At 60.6% G+C, this 26,426-nt stretch overlaps 20 protein-coding genes across 20 annotated transcripts; 10 read left to right on the forward strand and 10 right to left on the reverse strand.

The window, feature by feature from the left end:
* Positions 1 to 88: 88 nt before the first annotated feature.
* Positions 89 to 1,015, forward strand: MRET_3738 (solute carrier family 25 (mitochondrial carnitine/acylcarnitine transporter), member 20/29; the record flags this gene model as incomplete). The annotated part of the gene is made up of 1 exon (XM_027630365.1): positions 89 to 1,015. The coding sequence occupies one exon, from the start codon at positions 89 to 91 to the stop codon at positions 1,013 to 1,015; it is 927 nt and encodes a 308-aa protein (XP_027486025.1).
* A 112-nt stretch (positions 1,016 to 1,127) lies between these two features.
* MRET_3739 (DnaJ subfamily B member 12) lies at positions 1,128 to 2,444 on the forward strand (the record flags this gene model as incomplete). The annotated part of the gene is made up of 3 exons (XM_027630366.1): positions 1,128 to 1,517; positions 1,542 to 2,330; positions 2,355 to 2,444. The coding sequence occupies 3 exons, from the start codon at positions 1,128 to 1,130 to the stop codon at positions 2,442 to 2,444; spliced, it is 1,269 nt and encodes a 422-aa protein (XP_027486026.1).
* Positions 2,445 to 2,535: 91 nt separating this feature from the next.
* On the forward strand, positions 2,536 to 2,988 carry MRET_3740 (DNA-directed RNA polymerase I subunit RPA12; the record flags this gene model as incomplete). Its single annotated transcript, XM_027630367.1, has 3 exons — positions 2,536 to 2,566; positions 2,591 to 2,701; positions 2,729 to 2,988. The coding sequence occupies 3 exons, from the start codon at positions 2,536 to 2,538 to the stop codon at positions 2,986 to 2,988; spliced, it is 402 nt and encodes a 133-aa protein (XP_027486195.1).
* A 52-nt stretch (positions 2,989 to 3,040) lies between these two features.
* On the forward strand, positions 3,041 to 3,982 carry MRET_3741 (hydroxyacylglutathione hydrolase; the record flags this gene model as incomplete). Its single annotated transcript, XM_027630368.1, has 1 exon — positions 3,041 to 3,982. One exon carries the CDS (start codon positions 3,041 to 3,043, stop codon positions 3,980 to 3,982), a length of 942 nt encoding a protein of 313 aa, XP_027486194.1.
* A 199-nt stretch (positions 3,983 to 4,181) lies between these two features.
* MRET_3742 (short-chain dehydrogenase) lies at positions 4,182 to 5,228 on the forward strand (the record flags this gene model as incomplete). Its single annotated transcript, XM_027630369.1, has 1 exon — positions 4,182 to 5,228. The coding sequence occupies one exon, from the start codon at positions 4,182 to 4,184 to the stop codon at positions 5,226 to 5,228; it is 1,047 nt and encodes a 348-aa protein (XP_027486193.1).
* Positions 5,229 to 5,308: 80 nt separating this feature from the next.
* On the reverse strand, positions 5,309 to 7,693 carry MRET_3743 (protein HIRA/HIR1; the record flags this gene model as incomplete). Its single annotated transcript, XM_027630370.1, has 1 exon — positions 5,309 to 7,693. The coding sequence occupies one exon, from the start codon at positions 7,691 to 7,693 to the stop codon at positions 5,309 to 5,311; it is 2,385 nt and encodes a 794-aa protein (XP_027486192.1).
* Positions 7,694 to 7,732: 39 nt separating this feature from the next.
* Positions 7,733 to 9,556, reverse strand: MRET_3744 (uncharacterized protein; the record flags this gene model as incomplete). The annotated part of the gene is made up of 1 exon (XM_027630371.1): positions 7,733 to 9,556. The coding sequence occupies one exon, from the start codon at positions 9,554 to 9,556 to the stop codon at positions 7,733 to 7,735; it is 1,824 nt and encodes a 607-aa protein (XP_027485855.1).
* A 68-nt stretch (positions 9,557 to 9,624) lies between these two features.
* On the forward strand, positions 9,625 to 10,617 carry MRET_3745 (histone acetyltransferase; the record flags this gene model as incomplete). Its single annotated transcript, XM_027630372.1, has 1 exon — positions 9,625 to 10,617. The coding sequence occupies one exon, from the start codon at positions 9,625 to 9,627 to the stop codon at positions 10,615 to 10,617; it is 993 nt and encodes a 330-aa protein (XP_027486197.1).
* MRET_3746 (mitochondrial distribution and morphology protein 34) lies at positions 10,614 to 11,753 on the reverse strand (the record flags this gene model as incomplete). The annotated part of the gene is made up of 1 exon (XM_027630373.1): positions 10,614 to 11,753. The coding sequence occupies one exon, from the start codon at positions 11,751 to 11,753 to the stop codon at positions 10,614 to 10,616; it is 1,140 nt and encodes a 379-aa protein (XP_027486172.1).
* Positions 11,754 to 11,815: 62 nt separating this feature from the next.
* Positions 11,816 to 12,454, reverse strand: MRET_3747 (TBC domain protein; the record flags this gene model as incomplete). Its single annotated transcript, XM_027630374.1, has 3 exons — positions 11,816 to 12,333; positions 12,358 to 12,378; positions 12,403 to 12,454. The coding sequence occupies 3 exons, from the start codon at positions 12,452 to 12,454 to the stop codon at positions 11,816 to 11,818; spliced, it is 591 nt and encodes a 196-aa protein (XP_027486196.1).
* Positions 12,455 to 12,476: 22 nt separating this feature from the next.
* MRET_3748 (TBC domain protein) lies at positions 12,477 to 13,742 on the reverse strand (the record flags this gene model as incomplete). The annotated part of the gene is made up of 1 exon (XM_027630375.1): positions 12,477 to 13,742. One exon carries the CDS (start codon positions 13,740 to 13,742, stop codon positions 12,477 to 12,479), a length of 1,266 nt encoding a protein of 421 aa, XP_027486191.1.
* A 392-nt stretch (positions 13,743 to 14,134) lies between these two features.
* MRET_3749 (cyclin) lies at positions 14,135 to 15,592 on the forward strand (the record flags this gene model as incomplete). The annotated part of the gene is made up of 1 exon (XM_027630376.1): positions 14,135 to 15,592. One exon carries the CDS (start codon positions 14,135 to 14,137, stop codon positions 15,590 to 15,592), a length of 1,458 nt encoding a protein of 485 aa, XP_027486190.1.
* Positions 15,593 to 15,666: 74 nt separating this feature from the next.
* MRET_3750 (uncharacterized protein) lies at positions 15,667 to 16,236 on the reverse strand (the record flags this gene model as incomplete). Its single annotated transcript, XM_027630377.1, has 1 exon — positions 15,667 to 16,236. One exon carries the CDS (start codon positions 16,234 to 16,236, stop codon positions 15,667 to 15,669), a length of 570 nt encoding a protein of 189 aa, XP_027485803.1.
* Positions 16,237 to 16,298: 62 nt separating this feature from the next.
* Positions 16,299 to 17,678, forward strand: MRET_3751 (magnesium transporter; the record flags this gene model as incomplete). Its single annotated transcript, XM_027630378.1, has 1 exon — positions 16,299 to 17,678. One exon carries the CDS (start codon positions 16,299 to 16,301, stop codon positions 17,676 to 17,678), a length of 1,380 nt encoding a protein of 459 aa, XP_027485818.1.
* A 1-nt stretch (position 17,679) lies between these two features.
* On the reverse strand, positions 17,680 to 18,651 carry MRET_3752 (transaldolase; the record flags this gene model as incomplete). The annotated part of the gene is made up of 1 exon (XM_027630379.1): positions 17,680 to 18,651. The coding sequence occupies one exon, from the start codon at positions 18,649 to 18,651 to the stop codon at positions 17,680 to 17,682; it is 972 nt and encodes a 323-aa protein (XP_027485819.1).
* A 73-nt stretch (positions 18,652 to 18,724) lies between these two features.
* On the reverse strand, positions 18,725 to 19,231 carry MRET_3753 (mediator of RNA polymerase II transcription subunit 11; the record flags this gene model as incomplete). Its single annotated transcript, XM_027630380.1, has 2 exons — positions 18,725 to 19,009; positions 19,037 to 19,231. 2 exons carry the CDS (start codon positions 19,229 to 19,231, stop codon positions 18,725 to 18,727), a joined length of 480 nt encoding a protein of 159 aa, XP_027485924.1.
* A 59-nt stretch (positions 19,232 to 19,290) lies between these two features.
* MRET_3754 (N-acetyltransferase 10) lies at positions 19,291 to 22,362 on the reverse strand (the record flags this gene model as incomplete). The annotated part of the gene is made up of 1 exon (XM_027630381.1): positions 19,291 to 22,362. The coding sequence occupies one exon, from the start codon at positions 22,360 to 22,362 to the stop codon at positions 19,291 to 19,293; it is 3,072 nt and encodes a 1,023-aa protein (XP_027485922.1).
* Positions 22,363 to 22,433: 71 nt separating this feature from the next.
* On the reverse strand, positions 22,434 to 23,639 carry MRET_3755 (type I protein arginine methyltransferase; the record flags this gene model as incomplete). The annotated part of the gene is made up of 1 exon (XM_027630382.1): positions 22,434 to 23,639. One exon carries the CDS (start codon positions 23,637 to 23,639, stop codon positions 22,434 to 22,436), a length of 1,206 nt encoding a protein of 401 aa, XP_027485815.1.
* A 151-nt stretch (positions 23,640 to 23,790) lies between these two features.
* On the forward strand, positions 23,791 to 24,858 carry MRET_3756 (Bromodomain associated protein; the record flags this gene model as incomplete). Its single annotated transcript, XM_027630383.1, has 1 exon — positions 23,791 to 24,858. The coding sequence occupies one exon, from the start codon at positions 23,791 to 23,793 to the stop codon at positions 24,856 to 24,858; it is 1,068 nt and encodes a 355-aa protein (XP_027485816.1).
* A 125-nt stretch (positions 24,859 to 24,983) lies between these two features.
* MRET_3757 (NADH dehydrogenase (ubiquinone) Fe-S protein 2) lies at positions 24,984 to 26,417 on the forward strand (the record flags this gene model as incomplete). The annotated part of the gene is made up of 2 exons (XM_027630384.1): positions 24,984 to 25,325; positions 25,356 to 26,417. The coding sequence occupies 2 exons, from the start codon at positions 24,984 to 24,986 to the stop codon at positions 26,415 to 26,417; spliced, it is 1,404 nt and encodes a 467-aa protein (XP_027485923.1).
* Positions 26,418 to 26,426: the final 9 nt, after the last annotated feature.

Consider the following 26,426-nt stretch of genomic DNA (forward strand, 5'->3'; position numbering starts at 1 on the left):
CACCACGTGAATAAATGCAAACAACCGGTCCGGTTGAACATAGAAACGCTAGGTGCATGGACGGTGTTTTCCAGCATCTCTCCACAACATGGCGGACGATCTTGCCCCGGAGAACATTGAATTGCAGCAGCAGAGCTCAAGCCTTGCCTCTTCGGTCAAGTCGTTCGTCTCAGGTGGCTTTGGTGGTATCTGTGCCGTGCTGGTCGGTCATCCCTTTGATCTGATCAAGACGCGTTTGCAGACCGCGCCGCCGGGCACCTACTCTGGTGCACTGGATGTGACGAGCAAGACCATTCGTGCAGATGGTCTCCGTGGGCTTTACCGCGGTATGGGCCCGCCACTGATTGGCGTCACCCCCATTTTTGCTCTCTCGTTCTTCTCCTACGACCTCGGCAAAAAGCTCGTGTACGCAGCTACCCCTAATCGTGCCGATCAAACGCTGAACCTGACGGAGCTGTCCATCGCTGGTTTCTTCAGCGCCATTCCTACCACGCTCGTGGCCGGCCCCGCTGAGCGCATCAAGGTCCTGCTCCAGCTTCAGGGCCAATCCCAGTCGGGCCCCAAGTACAATGGCCCTGTCGACGTTGTACGCCAGCTATACAAGGAGGGTGGAATGCGCTCCATCTTCAAGGGAACGGGCGGTACGCTTGCTCGTGACGGCCCTGGCAGTGCTGCATACTTTGCTGCATACGAGGTCGCCAAGCGTTCGTTGACGCCTGCTGGCTCAGACCCCAACGACCTTAACATCATGACAACCATCACGGCCGGTGGTCTTGCCGGTATGGCGAACTGGGCTCTGGCCATCCCTCCTGATGTGGTCAAATCGCGTTACCAGGGTGCTCCAGAGGGCACCTACAAGAGCTTCATGGACTGTGCTCGCAAGACAGTCGCTGCTGACGGTGTCGGTGCCCTTTTCAAGGGCTTTGGTCCCGCTATGGCTCGTGCCTTCCCCGCGAATGCTGCTGTGTTTGTCGGTGTCGAAATGTCGCAGTCGCTCCTCAACATGGTCATGTAGGTTCACGACCTGCTCTAGGCGTCGTAGGTAGTTCCTTCATGTGGAGGCGCCCCTTATTTCCCAACACCCGCCAACGTCATCGTCTTGCCCCCATCTCCTTTGTGTGTGGTAGATGGATGCCGACGAGGCGCGGAAAGCGCTCGATCTCGCTCGGAAGCACGACGAGAATGGCAATATAGATGCGGCACTGAAGTGGGCCCGCAAGAGCGTGGCCATTTACTCGACGCCCGAGGCCATGGCTCTCTTTACGCGGCTCAAGGAAAAAGGCACACAGGGCACACCTTCTGCTGACTCGGGCACATCTTCGGCGCCCAAAGAAACAGTATACATGGCCGCCAAAACAGAGACGCGAACGACCGATACAGAAGGCACGCGAAGTGAATATACCGAACAGCAGGTCGAGGTTGTGCGTCGTGTGAAGCGGGCTGGCGGCGACTTTTACGCCGTGCTCAATGTGCACAAGACAGCGACGGATACGGAGGTGAAAAAGTCTTACAAAAAGGTGCGTATAAGCTGCTGACTTTAGCTTGCTCTGCAACTCCATCCCGACAAGAATCGCGCGCCCGGCGCAGACGAAGCGTTTAAGCTCGTTAGCAAGGCCTTTACCGTGCTGTCCGATAAAGACAAGCGATCGATGTACGACAAATTTGGAGGAGACCCCGAAAGCCGCTTCGGTGCGGCATCGTCGAGTGCGTCGGCGCACCCTTTTGCACAGTTTCAAAGCACGCGCATGCGCCCAGGGGCAGAGATGGACCCGGAAGACCTCTTCAACATGTTTTTCGGTGGCGGCATGGGCGGCGGACCATTTGGCACAACGCCCGTGTTCACGTTCGGAGGACCTGGTATGCGGACGCACTACTACCGTCCTGGTACGCGGACGCGGCAGGCAGGACAACAAAGCGCACAAAATGCGAGCCAAACTGCGATGTGGTTCCAAGTCTTGCCCCTGCTTATTCTCCTTTTCTGCACGATGCTGTCATACCTGCCAAATTTATTCACGGTTTCTGATCCTGACTTTCGGTGGCGCCCAACGGCATTGCACCGTGCGCAACGCACGACCTTGGACCGCGGCATCTCGTACTTTGTCGACCCTGTGGCGTTTGCCAAGCACCCGTATGTCACTGCGACGACCAAGGCGACGCGGCATGGTGGAAGCGTTCAACGCTTTTCAAGTGATAAGAGCTCATCTGAGCTGCGTGCCTTTGAGCGTCGCGTCGAGGAGGCATGGATGAAGGAACTGTACAGGCAGTGTGACAGTGCACAGGAATACAAGCGGCGCCGCATGCTTGATGCACAGGGATTTTTTGGATTTGGCGTACGTATATTGCACTCACATCAGGCAAACAAGGACAAACTAGAAAAGATTAGGTCTGAGGTCTATGAAAGCTGCGAGCAGCTTGAACACCTCTTTGGCATCCGCCTCCGCTAGCATGTAGAGACTCACAGACGCTCGGAGCCGCATGATACACGTGACCCACTTTTTTTTTGAGCGCCGCACGTCCAAGCGCTTGATCGTTGCCATGTCGGTGGGGGTGTCGACGGTGGTGCCAGGTACGTTGTAGCCAGCTTATGCAGACAAAATTGGCTCGCTGCTGTTTTGCAGTGCATGCGGTAGTCTGCTGGATCTACCGAACAATGATGACGTCCTGACATGTGCGCCATGCGGCACGTCACACGATGCTCGAAGTACGTGGCTCAAGCCTGACACAACAGTCTATGATAATCTCGCGATCGTGACCCGATCACATCCCACTGCGTTTCCATCCGTCCTGCGTCAAAAGCGCCAACTCGTGAGTCATACCGGCGAGGATGGCGACGTAGAAATGGAGCAGGCGACCATTAAGGAAAAGTGTCCGGGATGTGGCAATGAGGAAATGAACTATCATACGCTCCAGCTGCGCAGTGCCGATGAGGGCACAACTGTATTCTACGACTGCCCCAAGTGCGGCTACAAATTTAGCCAGAACAACTGATAGATACCTCCTTTTCTATGTGCACGTGCCTCTACGACGCCCGTCTAGGCTTATGTCACTAGGTCTGCATCGAGTTCGACGAGCGTGCTTCAGTCTGCCGTTGGCTCCTCGTATACCACGACGCAACATGCGAATCATTCCCGTTCCTGTGCGCGAGGACAATTATGCTTACATTCTCATGTCCACGCCAAAGGGGGCGCGGCCTCAGGGGGCGTTTGTGGACCCTTACGACGTGCCCACCGTGCGCCGCGCTGCACATGCATTGGGCCTGCAGGACACGGACATTGTGGGCTCCATAACGACACATGGCCACTATGATCACGCTGGCGGAAATGATGCCTTTGCCAAGGCTTTTCCTGGACGCCCGATATGGGGTGGCGCCGCGAGCATTGCGAGCGTGACGCATGTCGTACGCGATGGCGACACATTTGAACTGTTTAGCGATGGTGCCGAGGTTCTTGTCAAGGCCTACGCTACGCCATGCCACACACGCGACAGCATTTGCTTTTACGTGGAAGATAAGCGCGGTGAGGACGCATTGGCCGAATTGCCACACGGCCTAAAGGAGGGTGCCGATGGCGAAAAGAAACGCGGCGTATTTACGGGCGATACCCTGTTCATTTCAGGATGTGGCCGGTTCTTTGAAGGTCAGGCCGAGGACATGCACCGTGCGCTAAATGTGGTGCTGAGGCAGCTGTCACTGGATACACTCGTGTACTGTGGACATGAGTACACGGCCTCGAATGTGGCCTTTAGCGCGGCTGTCTTGCCGAATGCACCAGGTATACAGCGTCTCGTCTCGGACGTGCGTTCAGGCCGTAACGGAGGTGTGACTACGGGTCTCTACACGCTCAGCGATGAACTGAAACACAATCCCTTTATGATGGTCGAGGATGCTGTCGTGCAAAAGGCGATAGGTGGCACTGATGCGATTACGACTATGCACGCGCTGCGCGAGGCCAAGAATCAGGGTACGCTCCGCATCCGTTTATAGCGAGTTGGGCCAGGCATGGGGGGCGTGGTTTATTTAGCCACGTGGCATTTGATATGGGTGGGTCGTGGTTGTCCCGTGCATGCAGCGGACGGACAAAAACCCACAGGGGGCCGTTGGTTGGGTTGCGAAAGAAAACCGACGTGGAAATTCGAACCCTGCCTTATCTTTCTTCCCGGTAGTCTCACTGCGTGTTCTTTCGATGTCCGCCATTCGTATGATTCCTTCCCAGCTGCTGCGCACGGCCGGCCTGCGTACGAAGCTGCCTGTGATGTCGCGCGCTATCTCGTTCAGCTCCGCCGCGCTCAAGTTCAAGCACTGGGAAGCGCCGGACCGCCCCAAGATCAACCCTGAAGATATGCCTACGAACCCCGGCCCCAACCCGAACCCCAGCAACATTGGTGTGAATGCCGTGCTGAATCTGCGCCCTGAGTCCATGGACAAGCACACTACGTCCATTTTTGCCGAGTTTTCGCTCGAGGGCAAGACGGCTGTGGTGACGGGCGGTAACCGCGGTCTTGGTCTGGAGATGGCGCTGGCCTTTGTCGAGGCAGGTGCGCACGTCTACGTGATTGACCGTGCTACGGAGCCATGTGAAGACTTTAAGAAGGTCGCCAAGCACTGCCACCTGCTTGACCGCCAGATTGAGTTCATCACGGCGGACGTGACGAACGTTGAAGAGATGAACGAGGCGATGCAGTACATTGAGAAGGACTCGAGCACCGGCACGGTCGATGTGTGTGTGGCCAACGCTGGTATCATGCAGTCGTACCCTGCGATGGACTACCCCGTGGATGAGTTCCGCAAGGTGATGGAGGTCAACACGATCGGCGTCTTTATCACGGCTCAGGCCGCCGCGCGTGTGATGCGCGACAACCCGAAGGTAAGAGGCTCGATCATCCTCACGGCGTCCATGTCCGGCACGGTCGTGAATCGTGACCAGTCGTGGGTGGCGTACAACACGAGCAAGTCGGCCGTGCTGCAGCTGGGCCGCAACCTCGCTGCTGAGTGGGGTCCGTACAACATCCGTGTCAACACACTCTCGCCGGGCTACTTCCGCACGAGTCTTGTGGCCAGCCAGCTGGATGCCGACCCTGGCATGATGAAGCGCTGGAGCGACGCGAACCCGATGAACCGCATTGGCCTGCCGCACGAACTCCGTGGTGTGGTCGTCTGGCTCGCCAGCAACGCGTCGTCCTTCTGCAACGGCTCGGACATTATTGTCAGTGGTGGCCACACCATTTGGTAAGCAGCTGCCCCCTGTTCTTCGTCCCCCTATTTGTAGGTAGTGGTTCCCCTAGTGTACACTGTATGCATCTACGTGGAAGGTTATGTGGCATCGGATGCGAGAGTGCGCAGCACGTGTTGGACGCCGTGCACGAGCGTGTCGAGTCGGCGGTGCTGTTGCATGGTCGTGAGCACGGAGGCAAGGAGCTCGCGCTTCGGCATGCCGAGTACGCACGGATCCCATGCCGGGGCATCGGGGCGATAGTACATCGGCCCAAGCAGCGAGCGCAGCAAGTCGTCGGCCTGCAGGGCCAGACCTTCCGTGGCGAGTACCGTGGCGAGCGCATGCAGTGCCTCGCGGTACTCTCCTGCGCTTTCGAGCAGTTCGGCTGCTTGCATGCGCATTTCAAGGTGCCGTATCGTGGCTGTCAGCACTCGCACGGGCGTCACACCACGCTCAGGCTCCATCGTCTGTGTGGCCAGCGCATCGTTCAGCACGCACTCGGCGTGCCGCACGGGCGCATGCGCGCCTTGGCGGAGTCGCACGTCCCAAGACGTGCTTAGGCGTGCGAGGGCGGCGTGGCCAATGCACACGAACGCCTGTGTCTTGGTATCGAGAGCGACGATGCACTGCCGCCGACGGAGGACGGCGACGGGCACGCCGTTGGTGTGGACGTACATAGCCGCCACAGAGTCGCGCGGGAGAGGCACGTCGCCGAGTGCCACGCGCTGCTGAGTATGCCACCGGCGGACACGGGCGTCGCGGCCGAGGGCCGCCACGTACGGACCACAGGCAGCGAGCTTGACGGTCGGCACGCCGAGCATCATCGACGCCGTACGTCGGCCGTGGTGCGTGTACCACACGAGCGTATGATCACAAAGGGCCACACACACGACACACGAGCTGACAGCGGCACACAGAACGGCGCACGGAGCATAATCGACCCAGTGGACCCGCTCATGCGCGACCCATGCGATCTCTGCAGAGTGCGCGTCATTGCGTACTTCGAGGACGCCCTCGATGCCGTCCTGCGTGTATGTCTGGGACGATGCCACGGAGATGTCGTCCATCACTTGCTCGTCATCGAGGTCGACGTCGAGCGGGTGGGCGGGCTCCAGCGGCGTGCGGTGGGTATCAAAGAAGCGCGTCCGCGGATCCGGCCGCGGCCACGAAACGAGCGTCGGTGGCTCGGTGGGTATGTTGGGCATCGTCGTCGTGACGGCTGGCGAGGCGCCTACGGGCGTAGGACAAATCCGTCGTTTTCCATGCTGATCCCGGGTGATGGTCTGGACGAGGCGCTGCGGAGGATGGGCATGGAGGATCGGGGGAGCGAGGGGGCGTTGCGGGGGAGCTTGTCGCACGGCGGGACGAGCGCGAGGCACGGCGCCGAGCTGTCGTCGAGCTGTCGCGAGGACATCGTCGGGGGCGACGGGTGCGAGATCGGAGGCGTCAAAGGCGAGGGCGGCGACGGTGCCGTCCGACGAGCACGCATAGAGCGTGTAGCCATCCGCGGACCACTGCATGTCCATGACATGCCGCTCGAACAAGTCGCGCGCGACCAGGAGGGGCCGGGGGATGCCTGTGACCCATACAGATACAGTCTGGTCCTGTGCGCCGAGGGCGACGACCGACACAGGCGGCTGGTCGCCGCGCTGGAACCACTGGGGACTGCAGGCGGCTACCGACACGGCATGCTCGTGTCCCACAAGGGCCAGGTCGGAGGCCCACGTGTACCGCTCGACAATGCTCGACACAAACACGGGGCCATTCATCGCATTCGCCGTGAGCAAGAATTTGCCGTCCGGTGTCCACGACAGGCGGTGGAAAAAGGTGCTGCTGGGACTGCTGCGAAACGGGTCTGAGATCGACGCCTCGAGCCCCCAGTCGTGCGTGCGCCATACCTTGACTGTGCGGTCATCACTGCTCGTAGCGAGGAACAGCTCGGTCGGGTCAAAGGCGACGCCCTTCACAAAGCCATGGTGTCCACGGATGGTCCGCACCCGGTCGAACGTGTCGCCGGACCAGATGATCACGAGCGAGTCGAGACCGACGGTCGCGAGGTACGTATCTGACTCGCTCCAGGAAATGTCGGTGACGTCCGAGGTGTGTCCTGGCAGCCGGCGATGCATGCGCCAGTGCTCGAGGGCTGGCTCCGAGGACCCAAACGACGTCGGGGCCGCCGACTCGTCTAGCTCCCACACCACAGCAACCGTGTCATCGGAGCCAGACACAAGGTAGCGTCCCGAGTGCGAGAAGCGCACAGCCAACACTGCGCCCGTGTGGCGTGCCAGCGTGCACAGGTGCCGCGGCTCACGCGCGTCCTCATCGAGAATCGGTGCCGTGGCCCATATCCGAATCTTGGTATCGAGTCCACCCGTAGCGATGCGCGTGCCGTCTGGATGCACACTCACGCTGTAGATCGTCGTGCGCTTCGTGCGCTCATCCGGCTTGTGCACGACCCAGTCCGGCACGGTAATGTGCACCATGACGTGGAAAGGCAAGACGTCGTATGCTTAACTAAGCGGCTATGGAGGCACCGAGGACAGGTCGTACGGTGTGATCCACGTCGCGAGGTCCTCCTCGGGCGCGACGTTCGACGCCACATTCCACCGCGAGAGCTTGCGGCGCATGCGGTCTCGAAAGTGCTCGCGAGGCGGTGGCGCGTCCTGGCTGTCCTGCAGTGGCTCGAGCGGATGCTGGTGCAGGCTCAGTTGCTGGTGGAGGCATTGCTGCTCCAGTGCGCCCAGGAGCGGCGCCGACGACAGCGGGACGCACTGGCTCCGCGTCTCGAGCCAGTCGTCTTCGACCGAGATGGCCTGGTGCAGCTCACGCAGGGACGAAGCGTGACTGAGCTGCGGGGCGGAGAACAGCGTATGAGCGAGCGTCACGAGGTCCGTAGGCAGAGCCAGGGGGTGAGACACCAAGGGCACGCACGTCAGCGTAGATTGCCGCTCCTTGCAGAAGGATGCTATCTCCGGCGTCTTGAGCAGGGGCTGGCTCCGAGTGCTGAGAGCGAGGAGCGCAAACGACGGCGACGCGAACGGCAGAGTGTCGGCGCGACGAGGCACAGAGAGCGCGACGTGCAAGTACAGACTCGTGGAAGGCGCCTCGACGCGCGTCTTGCCGTGCCATGCCATGGCCTGCAAGAGCATCTTCCACGAGTACGCACGCAACACAAAGTACGGTCGCTCCGTTCCTAGCTCAATCACATCAGGGAAGTAGAGCTTGTGCTCCGGTGGCATGCAGCATTCGGACGCCACGTCCGGGGTAGGGTATAATATGGCACCGCTCGGTGCATACAGATCCATGGCGTAGGCATGCGTCGCCGTACCAAACTGGACGCCACGCAGAGCTGGCTGCCCCTCGGCGTACTCTGGCGGATACGGAAGAAGCGGGAGATCATGGTCGGCTGCCTCAGTGGCAAGCTGAGGCGGCGACTCGGCCGGAGCAGCGGATGCATCGCAGTCGTCTGGCTGGGCCGTGGGCTCCTCCCAGCCCGGATCTTCTGGAGCAGGTTCGGTAAGAGGCGCCTCGGCGGCACACGAGTCCGGCTCTGCCGACGAAACGGGCGGCTCATCGTCACTCCTCGACCACGGACTTTCTGGCGCGTCAGACAGAAATCCATCATCCTCTTCTTCATGGCGCCCAAACATTTGTTCGTACCGGCTCAGCGTGTGTGACTCGGGCGGGACAGGCTTCGGCAGCTCGGGCTCTTGGTCAGGTGAAGGCGGCGTCGGCTCTCGCACCCATGGATTCGTTGGCTCTTGATACGACAGCGCCTCTGGCGCCTGGTGCTCTGCCTCATCCTGTATCGGCACGCCTTGACTTAAACTGCCCCCAGGCGTTAATATCGAGGGCCGCGCACGGAGCCACAAGAGCGCCTCCATCTCGGGGGCAGACTCGATCGAGTGGGAGTCTGGTGGGCCTGGTGAGAGCGCACGGATCCGTCGCTCATGCTCTTGTCGACTCTGCGCGATTATTTCCATCTCTAACAGTGCATGTCGCTGCTTTTCTGCCTCGCGGCGTCGCTGGTCGCGATACGCTTCGCGGCGCGACTCTTCCATAATCTCCTCGATGCGTTGCTGCTGCTGCTCCCTTTCGCGCTGCTGCATAGCGTGCTCGGCTTCACTAGCCCTCAAGGCCTCCTGCAACATGGCTTCCTCTTCGTCCTGCCGCTTTTGCGCCTGGTCCTGCTGCACTACGAGCGATGCACGTAGAGCTCGAGACAATTCATCCTCCTCGCTATCTTGCGCCGGTGCTGACGGTGCCTCAGACGTGGCCCCATTCCTATTTTCGCCGGCCGGCGGATCATACGGGTTGGGGAACGCATCCTCTGGCAAAGCTGCCATCTCGGAGGCGCAGGACAGAGCAAGGGCGTCTCGTCAAGGGCCGCGTGTGCCTCCACTTTGGGACAGTGATGGCCCACCATCCACGGCCGCCGCCGCCTCCCATAGAGCGGGTGGTCTTTGACGACTATGTCATACGCACATGGTACACGAGCCCATACCCGATCCAGGCACCGACGCTATGGATTTGCCATGGGTGCTTGAAGTACATGCGCTCAGCGCACACGTTCCACGCACATCGCCGCACCTGTACTTATACACATCCACCGGGTCGAAAGGTGTACCAGCGTGGAGCGCACATTCTGTGGGAGGTGGATGGTGCTCAGCAAAAGCTGTATGTCCAGAATTTATGTCTGCTCGGCAAGCTATTTATCGACCACAAGACGGTGTTTTTTGATGTGGCACCTTTTTGGGCGTACGTATTAACCGACGCCTCGAGCCAATTTGATCATGTGCTGGGATTTTTCTCCAAGGAAAAAGTCTCGTACGATCACTACAACCTTGCTTGCATCGTCGTATTCCCACCGTACCAGCGACGGGGATACGGCACCCTGCTTATGGAGTACAGTTACTATCTTTCCCGCTCAGACGATACACCTGGCACGCCGGAACGTCCGCTGTCCGACCTCGGCCTAAAAGGGTATATGGCGTATTGGTCGGCACAGCTCGTCCGCACTTTACTCGCCGCCTACTCGCCGGAGGGCGCGATGATCCGCGCCATCTTGGCCGGGCACAAGCCTCCTGCGCCACACTCCATGCCCACCTCACCGTCCCCCCGGCGGCGGCGACGACGACGTGGCGGATGGGCTGGCGAAGAGCGAGTTGAGCGGCCCGACGAGCCGCTAACATCCATCCCACACGCATCGATACCCATGACCACGACGCTCGCACGCATCGCTGACGCAGCCGGTCTGCGAAGCGACGACGCCACATTAGCCTTGGCCCATGCGGGTCTGTTGGTTTCGACCTCCTCGGCCTTTATCCTGTCCCTGGAGGCGATTCAGCAGGCGGCTCAGCGGCTCTCACTGCGGCCACCGATCCTCGATGAGGGATACTGCCTCTAGGACAGCGAGAATGACCGCTTTTGCTGAGCGTGCACACGACTAGGGCGTGCGCGATGAGCCGGCATCGTGCGCAGTGCCACAAGACGCGGGTGGGGTGTAAAGGGACTCAGTGTATGATTCGCACGAAGCAATTCGGCCAGGTGTCCGGAGATGTCGGAGCTGACCGGATTGGGTCGGGTGGGCGTAGCGGGCATCGACAGCGACGTCGGTGAGGTGAGCGTATGCGGCACACGCACGCGACTTGTGGTGTGAAAGGTGCGTGCATAAGAGGAGCCTTGCGATGAAGACGGCTGGACGAGGTCTTTGAGGCCGCGTGAGCCTTGCGATGTGGCAGCGAGCTTGGCGAGGTGTGGTGAATGCGTCGACGGCGTCGCCTCTTCCAATGCCAGCACAGAGAGAGGCACATCAGCTGTGTCGTCGATAGGCCATGCCTCCGAGTCCATGGACGAGGGCGCCGATGGCCGCGCGTGATCGACGGATGGGGCAGGTGGCGGCGTCGGACGAGGTGGCGTGGCTTTGTCGTCCATGTCTGCACAGAGCCAGTCTTGACTCAGGCGGTGAATGATGCTGGGCAAGTCGTCACGAAACATTTCGCGGAGCTGCCCCTCAATTTCTTCCTGCAGGTAGCGCTGAATCACACCGACACCGTCGAACGTAGAGCTGACCTTGACGCTCTCGAGGGGGTCGTTTTTGAATACGAGCGTGATGCCTTTGTTGCGCGAGACAACTAGCACCACAATGGCACGTAGCTTGACCTCCGAAAGACGCACGCGCATGGGCACAGTCAGTGGACTCGCCGCGAATAACATGCCGCGGGCCGTGGACGAGGCACGGAAGAAGCTCGGCTCGTCTGAACCACGCGCGAGCGGATTCGCCTGGACGCCCGTCGAAAATTCGAGGTACGCATCCCCACTGTACACAAACCGGAAAATACCCCGAAAACGCTCGCGCGACAAGTCGCCAATCTCGAGAATCTCGAGTTCAGGTGGCGTCGTGCCCATATGCAGTTCCTTGACAATGATGTCGCCCACGATCGACTTGGGCTTCTGGCCCCGATTGAGCGCCATCGTCAGTGTCTCCATCGCATATTGGTAAAACTCGGGAGAGAACTGGGGCCATGCAAAGTTGAACGACATGCACCAAACGCCATGCCAGCCCCGGCGCGGGGGCTCACCGCTCTCTTGGTATCACGTGATGGCTATGGACGAGACGAGGGAGGTGTGCGGCGCGGCGGGCGCAAGCCGCGGGGGCGCATCATCTGGCGCGTCCGCATCGCGAGGCCTGTGCGTGCCTTGAGCAGCATGGATCGTCCCTTGGACTCGTATGGCGTGGATGGCCGGGACGGCGCGGGCCGCCGAGCGCGGCGGTGAGTGGGTATAGGGACGTTAGACACGACAAGTTTTTTCGCATCTTTTTGTGCGCTGTGCTCGGCATACCGGCCCTTGATGCGTGCTGTAGCGAGGGCCTTGGCTTCTTCTGTTTGTTGCTGCTTGGTCAGGTACAAGGCGCGCCAGCTGGGCGGCGCTTCTAGCGTGCCGTCCTTTTGTGCCTTGCGCAGCTCGGAAAAGTCGCGAAGACAAGCACGTTGCCAAATATCGTTCGTATGCTCGAGCAGGTGGGGTGAAGCCTCCTCGATCATGCGCAGCTGCTCCGGTTTGCACTGCTGCAAGAGGGGTGCTGCAACTCGGTAGGGCATGTCCCCTACATCGTACAGAGCTGAGGTCAGTCGTGCCTACGTACTCGAAATGTGACGTAGAATGACTGGGGTAAGCAGGCTGAACGTACCTCGCCGACATAGGGCTGTCAGCGGCGGCGCCGGCCGCGTTCTCGACGTCATCAACGGTGTCTAGTGGAGGTATTTACACAAAGGCCGAGCCGTCGAGGCCTTGCTCCACAAGACGGCTCCACTCGGCGCGTGACTGCTGTATACAGGTTTGGACGCGGCGCCTGTGCAGGGTGTGTTGTACCCATGCCAGGAGCGCGTCGTCGTCTTCGGGCAAGAAAGGGGACCACAGGCATTCGAGCATGTCGTTTGTGCGGCTGGCATATCGCTCCATGTCCAGGGCACGAAGGAGGCCGACGGCCACGACGAGCAACGCGTCTCGGCCACATGCCATAAAGATATCCCAGACGCGCAGTTGGGTCGCGTGGGGCAGTGCATCGTGGAACACGGTTAGGAGCCAGCGTGTGGCGTAAGCGCTAGGTGCAAGTCCTGCTTGCGCTAGGGCCTGGGCCATACGTGGGACGAGTGCGTCCAGAAGTTGGGACAGCACATAGAACTCGGCTCGGAGGCCTGGGAAGCCAGGTCGAAAGAGCTCGTGAAAGCCGTACACGTCGTGCATGCGCTGCATGACACGCAGCGCATCCGATGCCGGCATGTGCATCAGCAGCATGGCGGCGAGGGGGCCCATGCCCTGGCAGTAGCCACACTCGGCGCACATAAGACTCATGGCATGCAGCACACCAAACAAGTCGCATTGACCGCGTCCATACCGCGTATGGAATGCTTTGTGACCACGCACAGTGCGTGGGATGTCCAGATCAATCTGTACGTCGGACGTTGACGCATGCTGGAGATAGTCAGTCAGAGATAGGAGGCGTGGGTCGTGGCTGCTGTGCTGGGCCGAAAGGGCGTACCATGCCAAGCCGCGCATGTCGTCGGGGATGCCTTTGAATACGCGCCTTTGGAGAAGGGTATTGGACACGCCCGCTTCGATGCACCGCTCGCTTGCGTTCAGCATGCCGTGCCACTTGCGCGTACGCCGCGATGCGCGCCTCTGATCTGACGATGCCCTGTGATCGAGCATCGTCTTGACATGGTCCGCCGATGGCTCACGCACGTGAGACTTGGGCGTGCGTGCTTGCCGCGTACGTTGTAGCATACGTCTGTGTACGTACACATGTCGGGCCAGCACGATGCAGGACGGCTGTTTCGGCGTGTCAAAGAATCCGTACCGGTCGACATGCAGCGCCGGCGGCGGTGAGGTAGGCGGGTCCACACATTCCCAGGGCGGCACGTCCTGCTTGTACCGCGTATGCTCTACACCCTCCGCTATCCCATCATGGGGCACGCCTGTGCGCGTGAAGTGAGCGTAGGTATCGCGAATGTACGCCGAGTCGGCCATGCAGCCTCGCAGAGGACCCGAGACGCGTCGCCCTGCTCCACCAAGGAGCTTGTTCTTCTCGGCCGAGACCTAGCCTGCGAAGGATCCGCCAAAGACGTATGTGATTCGCTCCTGTGGCCTGGCGCGGGGATGGCGAAAAGAACGAGGCACTCCTGCTACGGTCGTCTCACCTTGCCTCCAAAAAAAAAAAAAAAAAAAAAGCGTCCTCGCCCCTCCCTTGCTGCTCACCCTACCAGGCCAGTGCATTGATTCTTGGGAGCTCTGCCACGTTGGGCATTTGGGTTGAGAGTCTGACCACGAACGTCACTCGCTCAGGGCTGGCTTCCGAGTGAGGTTGGCAGCTGTTCCCCTGTCGTTCGCAGCCGACCACCAGCACCCATACACCTTGGATCATGGCCAATATGGTGGTATCTGCTCACATGGGCCTCCCATACGCGAATCAATGTGACCCACATACAGGTAGGCCATACGACGCCGCTTCGTATGCGCAGCCTGTGTATCTGTGTGCTCCGCCACCGGCGCCGAAGCCGCAGGCGGCTAGGACGTATTGTCCGCCGCAGTTCATCTTGCAGGCGTACCCGTACGATGCGTGGTACGGCTCGGCACCGATGATGATGCCGCCGCCGCCTCCTGTGCCGTCATGGCCACCACAGCCGCCCGCTATGCCGCGTGTGGACGCGTGGGGCATGTACCGTGCGCCTGTGCCAGCCTGGCCGCCGCCGTATGCTGTGCCGCCTCAGATGCCTACGTATGCTGGCGCTGCTCATCCGATGCATGTGCCCCTGCCGCCCGCGCCACCCGTGTGCCCTGAGCCAGAGCCGGAGGCGTGCGATGTCGTCCAAAGCGAGGTGGCTCGTCCGCCCGTGCCACTGGAAAAGACGGCCGTGATTCTATCGCATTTCGGGGCTGAGGCGGTATGGAGGACGAGTGCGGAGCTCGTGGGGCTGAGGCGATCCGCGACGCGCAGTGGCGCTCGGCTCTCGCTGCACCGCGAGACGCGTTCGCTCTCGCCCGAGTCACTGCCTACGGACGACTGCCTCTCGGCGTCTTCGTACAGTTCGCACAGTATGGCGGAGCCAGTGACACCGCCGAACATTACTCCGACGCTGTCGGAGGAGGCGCTCAGTGAGCCGCCGCTTGTGTCGCTGCCGCCCTCGCACGATGAGCGATCAGCTGATTTGCACCGGCTCGTGCGTGCGATGGGACACATGCAGCAGCGTCCCTTCCCGTCGTTGGATCAGTGCACGGGTCGAACGGGCCTGCCCATGTCCAAGTCGGTGACGGTGGCGCTCACGCCTGCGACGACGCCCAGTCGTCGTGCACGGATATCGATGAAGCGGGAGCATGCGGCGTTGCTGGGCGAAGTCAACCCGGCTTTTCGGCATTTCACGCACCAGGTGCTCACGCAGACGCTTGTGTCGCCGATGACCCTGCTGCTGGCTCTGCACTACATCCATATGCTGCAGGGAACGATGTGGCCGGACGATGGCTCAGGCGACACGCATGCGGGCCTGAGTTTGCTGGCGCAGCCGATTTCCACCACACCCTTCAAGCTGCTTACGCTTGGTCTGATGATGGCCAACAAGTTCTTGGACGACCACACGTTCCTGAACAAGACATGGCACGAGATCACGGGGATTCCGTTGGACGAACTCAACCGCATGGAATCGTTTTTCCTCTGTCGAACGCAGTTCCACCTCGCCGTGTCGGACTCTGCGTGGCGTCAGCACTTGCAGGCGGTGCGGGCCGACATGTATGCGTACGAAAAACAGGCGGGTCAGGAAGATTCGAAGATGGTGGCTACGTTGGATCAGTTGCTGGCGGCGCAAGTATCGGGATTGTGTATTTAATATGTATAGAAACACGTGTGTTGGTGTAAGGATCGGGCCGCGTGCGTCTGTGGCCCCTCGCCGGGGCGGCCCGCTCATCCAGCGCCGTCGTCGACGGGTGGGCACGACTGAAACGCGCCCATCGAAGCGTCCGAGTCGTCACTCGGGGCGTCCTCCCACTGGGGCCAGCCTCTGCCCGTGAGATGCATGCCGGGCCATGGATGCACCATGAGGGCCTCGGAAATGCGCTGAGACGCGTCGTGCGTCGGCGCTATATACTCCCACCCCGCTTGTCCGTACCATGCATCGAGCTCGTCTACGTCAGGCGCCTCGCCTACGACAGGCAGGCCGACGACGAGCGACACGGACGCTGCAAGGCCGTCCACCGCCTCGGCGATGATGCGCGCATGCACAGCCCTCTCTGCCGTATGTGGCACGAGCAGCACGATTGCCGGTCGTGGCTGTGCCTCGCCTCGGTCTCGTACGTACACGTGCTCGACGTGGGCTTCAAAGTACGGGTTGCAGATCGTCCACGGCACACCGTGCGCTTGTTGCAGCAGATCGCGTACGTACGACTCATCTCGTCCCACGACCTGGCTCACGACGCGCGCACACGCGTCGAGGCATGGCGCATGCGCTGGCCACCAGGCAATTTGCCGATCCATACCAACGTAGCGCCGCGTCCGTCGAACCACTCCACTTGATTCCTACCGCGACACCACCGCGAATGAACCGAGTGGGCGGGTCGCTCGCGGCGTCGGTGGCGAGGCATATTCGCTCGCCGGTGCGTGTGGCGTGCGCTGTGCCGAGGCGTCCGTATACCATGTCGGAGCTGCCGCCACGCCCGGGGGCGGGTGTATCGGGCGTAGGACTCACGCAGCTCTCGCCCAACATCCTGCTGCGGTGCACGATTCTGGACTCGAAGGGCTCGATCAAGACGATTTCGGGCCTGTTTAAAAAGTCGGAGCTGTGTTCGCATCACGGGCTCCAGCCGCGGGATCTTCGAAAGATTGATTCACGCGTGCCCAACTTGGTGCCGACGATCTTGGCGCGCCGGACGGGCATCCTGGTGAATATTCTGCACATCCGCGCGATGGTCAAGTCGGATGCGGTGCTGTTGTTTGAGAGCTATCATACGAGCAATCCGCGGCTTCACTCCGCCTTTGTGTACAATTTGGAGCACAATCTGCGGCAAAATGCGTCGTCGCTGCCGTACGAGTTCCGTGCGCTGGAATCGATCCTTGCGTCGGTGCTGGATGCGCTGCGCTCTGAGCTCAGCTGGCTGAGGATCGTGGTGGACGACCTGCTTGAGGCGCTGGAAGACGACATTGACCGAGAGAAACTGCGCATGCTGCTGCAAATCTCGCGCAAACTGAACGGCTTTCTCAGTCGATCGCGCGGTGTCAAAGTGGCCGTGACAGAAGTGCTCGAGAATGACGAGGACATGGCGCTCATGTATCTGACCGATGCCCAAAAGGGCGTCCTCAAGACGGAGAAGAGCAATTTGGAGGATCTCGAGCTGCTGCTCGAGAGTTTCGAGAAGCAGGTGGAAGAGGTCATTTCGGAGATTGACCAGATCTGTGCGAACGTGAACAATACGCAGGAGATCGTCGAGCTGATCCTCGACAGCAACCGCAACCGGCTCCTCACGCTGGACCTCGGCACGAGTATCGTGACGCTCGGCGTGTCGGCCGCGACGCTCTTTGTCGGCCTGTTCGGTATGAACTTGACCTCGCATCTCGAGGAGCACCCACATGCCTTTTACCTAATGAGTGGCGTTGCCTACGTGATGGCGCTCCTCGTGTCGGTCGCAGGGCTGCGTCGGCTCGCGCGCTTGCGGCGCATCGGCCTGTCGGTCGGCGGCAGTAGCACCGCGGCGTTCGGCGCTCAGTCGCCGCGCAAGCCAGACGCCCACCTCGTGTCACACGCCCGTGCGTGGTGGTGGCGTGAGAATCAGTTCCGCGCGATGCAGCGCAAACAGAGCCAGCACCATGCGCACGAGCACCTGCGGTCGATGGACTATGCCATGCCGCCCAGCGACCCGCTAGACCCGGCTGAGCTGAATGCGGGGCCGTCGCCCCACGACACGAACAAGAACGGATCATGATCTACAGATGCTGGCCGATAATGTCTCGCAGCGTCACGGCATCGTCGGCAAACTTGCGGATACCCTCGTGGAGCTTTTCGAAGCCCATCGCATCTTCCAGCTGCGCCCAGCGGAAGGCAGGCTCGTCATCGATGAACGAGCACTTCTCGATCGGCGGTGCGGCCAAGGCGTGCTCCTTCGACAGCTTGCGCTCCAGGGCCGTCGGGCTGTTCTTCAGCTCGTCCAGCAGCTTGGGCGCAATCGTCAGGTAGTCCACGCCAGCGAGCTCTGTGATCTCGCTCGCGTTGCGGAACGAAGCGCCCATGACGATCGTGTTGTAGCCGTGCTGCTTGTAGTAGTTGTAGATGTGCTGCACCGACTTGACGCCCGGGTCGTTGGCGCCCGTGTAGTCGGCGTCGGGCTGGTGCTTCTTGAACCAGTCCAGGATACGGCCGACGAACGGCGAAATGAGCGTCACGTTCGCCTCCGCACACGCCACAGCCTGGCAGAAACTAAAGAGCAGCGTCAGATTGCAGTGAATGCCGTGCTTCGACTCGAGCTCGCGCGCCGCCTGGATACCCTCCCACGTCGACGCGATCTTGATCAGCACGCGCTCGCGCGAGATACCGACGGATTCGTACAGCTCAATCAGCTTGATGGCCTTGTCGATCGTCGCGCGCGTATCGAACGACAGGCGAGCATCGACCTCCGTCGACACGCGGCCCGGGATGATCTTGAGGATCTCTTCTCCGAACGACACGAGCAGGCGGTCTACGGCATGCTCCACGATCTCTTGGCGGCTATGGCCCTGGGCCTTGGCATACTCGACCGCCGGAGCGACCATCCTGGCATACTTCTCCTCCTTCACCGCAGCGAGGATCAGCGATGGGTTCGTCGTTGCATCCTGTGGCTTGTACACGGCAATCGACTCAAAGTCGCCTGAGTCCGAGACGACCGTCGTGAATTGCTTCAGCGATGCCAGAGCGTTCGACATGGAGGACACAGGGCCGTGCACTACGTTCGCCACGGGCCCTCTACAAACCGGCCGGGGGCGAGGCTCCACTGCATCACGTGTCGCTTGCCAGCGAAGCTCCGCGCGCCAGCGACGCCACCAGAGGCGCCTGGGCATCGTGATGAGCGCGCGCCAAGGACTCGGCCACACGGCGCCATGCGCATTCACGCAGGCGAAGGGTGGACAGACTGTATGGCGCAGACGATGTCTGTGTGTGCGATAGACCCGCGACGCCGACTTCTCCCCGCAAGCGCGCCTGGGCGGCGGCGGGCGACAGAACGGGCGGGAGTCGCGCCTGTCGAAGCGCATGCGCCGCATGCCGCAGCGTGATCTGTATGTCCTGCCGTGAGCTGGGCGCCATACGTACGTGGAGTGTAGCAAACCACTGCGTCATGTCGTCCTCGGACGATGTGGCGGGTGACTCGTCCGAGAGCGCCAGCATCGCGCGTGAGGCCGTACGAAGCAGCTCCACGAGCTGAGCATCACATTGCAAGAGCCGGTCCAGCAGCTCGTCCGCCGTGCCTGCCTCCGACGCAGGACTCGCGGCTCGGGCGTCGTCCATCGGCGGCGCTGAGAAACAGGACGCACGCCCTCCTGACACACTATATTCGGCCGAAGCTACTAGGTACGGCGCCGCTTCGTGGAGGCGCGCGACGCGCGTGGGTGGGATGGCGGCGCTGGCGCCGGGTGGGAGGTCTTGACGCTGAAGGTCGACGAGTACGGGCGCCCACTCGTATCGCTTTTCATCTTTCGCACGCGCGCCTCGGCTTCTTCCCACACTTCCTGATCTTGCGACATGGCGTATTGGGACATTTCCGCATCGTTCATGAGCTCCTGCGACAAAGCCGCGCGGCTGGCGTCGACAGGCACGGCCTGTCGGCCCGCTTCCGCCAGTTCCGCCTCGAGATTCTCTGCGACGGGCGCGAGCAGCGCAGGTTCGGCGCGCGTCGCATCCACGTCTGCCTCCGCCGCGCGTCGTTCCACGGCGCGAAGACTCTGGACCATGGCACGCACAGCCTTGCAAAGCAGCGTGTGTGCCTGGTGCAAGGGCATGTTCAGCTCGTGGGCCAGGTCCTCGATGTTGCGTCGCTGAAGACCCACAGCGAGAAGCAGCGCACTCGAGAGGCCACTCACATGCAGTATACGCTCGACATCGGCCTCGTCAGCCGACCGCAGGCGACGCGCAAAGTAGAGCTGAGCGAGGATCGGCAGCAAATCCAGCACGATCGGCAGCTCCAGCACATTGTTGCCGTATGACTCGAGGCGCTTCATATCAAAGGGCGTGAGCAAGAAGCGCAGCTCCGCATGCGACAGCGGCGGCTGCGGTGTGGATGCGCCTGACGCGGCTTCGAGCACGCCCAGGGCCGTGGTCGTCTTGAGCTCGCGGAAGCGGAACGACAGCAGCGAGCAGAACCGCCTGCCGAAATCGGCGGCAAACGCACCGAGCCACGCCTGCTCGCCATGCAGCGTCTTGAGCTGGACGGTCGAGTACTCGCCCGTCAGCTCGTTCGGGACTTGGCGCATGTAGAGGGGGGTGTAGCCGACCTTGCTCCAGAAGCGAAAGAGCTCCGGCGTCAGGCCATACGACACGCCCAGCCAGTCGAGCGACTCGGGCTGGCGCTCCGACAGGCGCTCAAGCAGGGGCGGCAGGGACTTGGCATCGCGGCCGCCCCACTCGCTCCGCGACACGGCCGGCCGAGCTGCATCCCGGGCGAGTTTGTGAGCATGCGCATCGACGTCGAGCAGCGATCCCTCGTAGAACGACTGGAGCTGCTCGAGCGCTCGAGCGCCGTATCCCATGCGAGCATAGTCGGGGTGCACGGCGATACGCACGATACGCGCACCAGACAGGCTCGCAAAGTCGGCGTCCTGGAACTGCTGCGTCATGATCCACGGGACAAGATCACCGGCGTCGCGCGTTCCGCGCGCCAAGCTCTGGAGGATGACTTGACGGCTGATATTACCTTCCAACGCCACCTGCAGCACACAGAGCGGCTCAGGCAGACTCGTGCGCTTCTCGAGGGGCGGCAGCAGCACAAAGACAGCATGAGCGGGAGCATCACTCAATAGCTGCATATCGTTGGGCGAGTTCTTGTAGTGACTCGCGACGTAGAGTGCCATGATGCGCTGCAGGAACAGCTCACTCGCCGGATGGTAGCTAAAGAGTGTATCGCGATTGACCATATACAGTTCACAGGTGCTGGGATGAGGGCATCCGTCGCGAGCGTGCGCAGGCAGCTTGGCCAGCGAAGCATCGAGGCACAAGAGCTCATTCAGCCATGCTTCGACGCGGTCGCCCGGTGCGTATCGGATCGGCTCACGAAGCTCGACCTCTTTCAGCGATCGACCCCCGGCCCCCGACGACCGGAGCTGCTGAAACAGCTTGAGGGAAAGGCTGCGTCCCGTGCCTTCGTAGCCGTGGATCGTCGAGGAGAGAAACACGAGGTAGGGACCCAGAAGCGCCCGCACCATCGGAAGGGGAATCGCCGCTGCCTCGTCGATGACCACGAGCTCCGCCTGACTCAGTACGGCATGATCCTGCGGCTGGATATACTGGATCGTTTGCCGGTGTCCACGGAACACATTGATGCGCACGACCGTGTCTTTCCACTCGCCCGTGCCACGCTGCAAGTCCCAGTCGGCCACCTCCTCGTACCCGAGCGCATCCAGACCCTTGAGCACAAACTCAAAGAGCGTACGGACATTGTCCGGGCTCGGCGACGTCACAAACATGTTGCTGTAGCCGTGCGCGATGGCCGCGGCAAGACACAGACCGAGCGCAGCCGACTTGCCACGTCCACGGCCGGCCGTCAGAGTGACAGTCGTCGAAAGCGACGAGCTCGCCAATACGTCCAGGATCGTCAGAACAGCCGTCGCCTGGTCCATCGTCCGAGCATGCCGAATGACGTCGCCCACGACGCGCGTCTCTGACACATCCGCACGTAACGAAGCCAGCTGCTCAGCTCGCTGCCTCGATGCTTCATCACGGCGCACCGCAGCGCCAACGCCACCCGTGCTCTGCGACGATTGCGTTTCCGGCAGCGGGCGAATGTCACGGCCGCGGCTCACGGGCAGCACATTCAGCTCATCGTCCAGCAACAAGCAGTCCTGACAGGAGCTCAGCGAGAGAAGAAAGCGCTCGTTAAAGCGCGCGACAGGCTCCTCGTCCGACGAAGCCGTCCTGTACCGCTTGTGGACGTCCATCGACAGCGAATGCAGCTGCTTGAGACTAGACATGCTCTGCAGAAGAAGGACAATCACACCACCGCCTTCCACCGTCTCAATCGTGCGGGCCAGCAAATTGGGGGTCAGGGCCTCAAAGTCCTGCAGCACCAACATACCAAACGTTCGACCAAGAATCTTGGGCGTGTCTTTGTAGTAGCAGTACCGGATATCTGTGACGCCCACGAATAGCTCGAACGGATCTTGCGCATCCTGATCACGCACGCCACGCTTGATATCGCGCTTGATTTTGGCTTCGCGTTTCTTTCGGTGTGTCGTAAAGCCCAAGTCCTTCTTGTAGCACCACAAGACATTCGGTCGTGCCTCAACTCGGGATTGGGATAGCAAGAAGTGCAAGTTGACCACTTGGTCACGTCCATGATCACCGACCACGACGAAAAATGACCGGTGGCCACTCGCCACATTGTTACGGATCAGCGTCGGGATCCGTGGATCCAACTGTTTCCGCATACCAATCGTTGTGCAGAAAAAAGGAAAGGCCGCGTCGTCTACAAAAAAAAAAAAGATGCCTCCACATGGAGCTACATGGTTTCCCAAGAGTAGGTTTGCTTGTCCAGCTTCCACCAAGCTTGACGGCGGTACAAGGCTTGCTGAGCACCTTGGTCATCGCCAAAAGGAACGTAGATGTCAGCTTGTATATCGTAGGAGCGGTTTTTGTTGGCACAAAAGTGCAGTGTGCCGAACACTTTTTGGCCGGCATTGAGCGCCAGCGGTTCGGGGAAGAAAAGGCGGACTTGGGCCCAATGCGTGGGCGGCGCAAAGGGACTCGTCGTCATATAGTTTTGCTCAGCGTCATAGATGCCAGGATGATCATCCGCTTGCAGAAACGAGAGGTCGAACCATGCGCCTAGGCCATGCACGACGGTGGCCTCATCAATGCAGTCAAAGGCGAGTGGCACATCAAATTCACGAAGATCTCTCATGCTGATCGTGCTAAAGTCCATCATGTAGCGACACACAGCGCTCTCCGTGTCGGCACCGTCCGGTGTCGTGCCAATTACGTGCACAGGAGAGAAGCAGCCCACGACCGGACTCGCAAAGGCCTCGGCTCGAGCCGCATCGACAAACGGCGTCAAATCGATGCCGTAAAAGTCGGTGGTATTCCACCATTCGCCGCGTGCACGTACTTCTTGCCACATGCGTGCGTCATTCAGAAGCGAAAAGCACAAGATGCCAACACGGGGAAATACAGCGCCATCCGGCTTCAAGAAACGATCCCGCGCCTCGAGAAGCGTCTCACACATGCGCTCATGGACCAACAGCACACCGAGGCATTCAGACACGATCGTGTCCACGCGTGGCTCCACGGGTATCGGCGCTGCTTCGCGCAGCATACCTGGTGTCACATCTTCCACACGCGCATGCACAACAGCTAACCGATCGCGTGTCCACATATTGGGTGCCGAATCGCCGTCCTGGGCGTGCGCTGCACGAACGAGGTGATGAAGATGCTCGACCATAGTAGAGGCCTCGACGGCAAATACAAGCTTGGCGCCGGCCTGTAAAGCGAAGAGAGAAAGAATGCCGTTGCCTGCGCCGACGTCCATGACCGTTTGATTAGCAAAGTAGGGCAACGCATGCTGCATGATGCTCATTTGGTACGCGGACGTGCGCACAGAGTCCTGCAACATTTGAGCCTGATGCGTCAGCATGGAGTAGTATCCGAAGTAAGCCTCATCTTGACGGTCATACTTGGCGTCTGTCGACTCATCGACCACCATGGCCATGTCGACGAGAATCAGTGGGGAAACGGAGGAGAATTTAGCTACGATGATCTACGAGCGCCGCGCTCCAACCACGCTGTATGCTGACTCAGCTGGATCTCCACGTGGGACACAACGACGACCCTGCGACGCGCGTTCCTTGGGGTCTCACCGCATGGAGCGCCAACCTGCGCCAGCAGCGTGGCCGTTGCGTGAGCAGCTACTTCTAGCTCAGATTGTGCATCAGGACGGCCATGTACCGCCGAACTGGGCTAGCGTTTCCACCCACATCACGTCGCATCCATGCGTGAAAGAGACGCCACGTGCTCGAAGCGCTGACACTTGTGAGCGTGTGTGGACGGCGCTGATGCAGACGCACGTTCCATCCGATGCTGTGCGTACGGACCGCGGCGCTCAGCTAGCGCTTGCTCAGAGATTGTATGCTGCACGACTGGAAGAGCTCGTATCTGATATCGCAGCGGAGGACAAGGCGTTCCATGAGCTGCATGAAAAAATAGAGGGCTTGCGGGCTGGGCGTTATGATGACGAGCTCCAAAAGCATGTGCAGGTCAAGGCTCCATCAGAGCCTGCAAAGACAGAGGCGGCATCCACGGAGCCAGTGGTGTCTGACGTGGCTGAAACAGAAGAGGAAGCGCCGGACGACGACGACGACTTGCAGGTCGAGCAGGATTTGCTGGGCGACACGGCCGATCCCTCGCGAGCGGACATGGGCAAGCATGCAGCGCCACCGCCCTCTACCACCACGTACAGCACACGCGTTCGCAAACGCTCTCGCGTTGTGGCAGCGTCATCTTCACCCGCATCGTCGCCCGAGCTCCCGGCCCATACCCCACGTTCCCATCGTGCCGAGGAGGACGAAAGCGTATCCGATGCAGAGCGAGACAAGAGCCGGCGACGTACGACGCAGCTGTTGCTCATGCTACATAATCAGGTGTCAAATCACACACACGCGAACTTGTTTGATCAGCCCATCAAGGAGATGGATGCACCCAACTACTATACCGTCATCAAGCAGCCCATGGACTTGAAGCTCATGAAGCAGCGCATCAAGGAGGGTGCGATAACGTCGTCTATGGATTTGCGGCGTGCTTTTTCGCTCATGTTCGCCAATGCGCTCATGTATAATCATCCTGGCACGGAAGTGCACCGCATGGCCAACGAGATGCGTGTGGCCACCGACGAGATCCTGGACGAGTTTGACCGAACGCCGTTAGGCTCGTAGCGAGCGATGGAGGCTTTGTAATGTTCATAGCAGAGGTGGTTGGGTATTCGGCCGAATCGGCGCATCCGCCGGGAACAGCGGCCGTCAGGGGGCCGTTTTTCTTCCCTATCGTTCATTGCTCGTGGATGGCAAGGATGCTGTCGAGCACATGGCACATGGCGAGCATGCGTGCGTTGCGTAGCGCTGTGCGTCCGAGCGTGAAGCTGGCGCACCGTGGCTCGATGGCGCTGTCGCGCCGGATGTACGCCTCTGAATCGACTGAGAAGGTGGGCAACCCAACCCACTCGGCCACCACGGTGGAAGATTTGCAGGGCATGGATGCCGCGACGTTGTTGCGGGAAGAGGGTACGCAGAATGACTCGAATTTGCGTCACTTTACGGTCAACTTTGGTCCGCAGCACCCGGCCGCGCACGGTGTGCTGCGTCTGATTATGGAGCTGAACGGTGAAGAGATTCTTCGTGTGGATGTACGTATGCCATTTTGCTAACCACGCTAGCCACATGTGGGTCTGCTGCACCGTGGTACGGAAAAGCTCATTGAGTACAAGACGTACCAGCAGGCGCTCCCATACTTTGACCGATTGGACTACAGTTCCATGATGACCAATGAGCTGTGTTTCTCACGCGCCGTGGAGAAGCTGCTCAACATTGAGGTGCCTGAGCGTGCCAAGTGGATCCGTACGCTGTACGGTGAGCTTACGCGTATCTCGAACCACTGCATGGCCGTGCTCTCGCACATTATGGATGTGGGTGGTCTGACGCCCTTCGTGTGGGGTCTGGAGGAGCGTGAAAAGATCATGGAGTTTTACGAGCGTGTCTCTGGTGCTCGTATGCACGCTGCGTATGTGCGTCCTGGTGGTGTGACGTACGACCTGCCGCCCGGCCTGCTGGACGACATTTACGCATGGGCGACGCAGTTTGCTGGCCGTGTGGACGAAATTGAGGAGCTGGTGACGGCGAACCGTGTGTGGCGTGAGCGTACCATCGGCATTGGCACTGTGACGGCGCAGGAGGCCATCAACTATGGCTTTAGCGGTGTGATGCTGCGCGGCAGTGGTGTGCCGTGGGATATCCGCAAGGTCGCGCCGTACGATGCATACGACCAGGTCGAGTTTGACGTGCCTGTGGGCAAGAATGGCGACTGCTATGACCGGTACTTGTGCCGTATTGAGGAGTTCCGCCAGTCGCTGCGCATTATTCACCAGTGCCTGAACAAGATGCCGGCGGGTCAAATCAAGGTCGACGACCACAAGATTGCGCCGCCGTCGCGTGCGATGATGAAGGACAGCATGGAGAGTCTGATCCACCACTTTAAGCTGTTTTCGGAGGGCTTTGCCGTGCCGCCTGGCGAGACGTACAGCGCCATTGAGGCGCCCAAGGGCGAGATGGGTGTCTACCTCGTGTCGGACGGCTCGAACCGCCCGTACCGCTGCTCCATCTCTGCGCCGGGTTTCCGTCACCTGGCCGGTGCTGACTTTGTCGCACGCCACCACTACCTGCCTGATATGGTGGCCATCATCGGCACGATGGACCTGGTGTTCGGTGAGGTCGATAGGTAGTTTTTTCTG

This window comes from Malassezia restricta, chromosome VI (genome assembly GCF_003290485.1).
Source record: "Malassezia restricta chromosome VI, complete sequence".
Lineage (NCBI taxonomy): Eukaryota > Fungi > Basidiomycota > Malasseziomycetes > Malasseziales > Malasseziaceae > Malassezia > Malassezia restricta.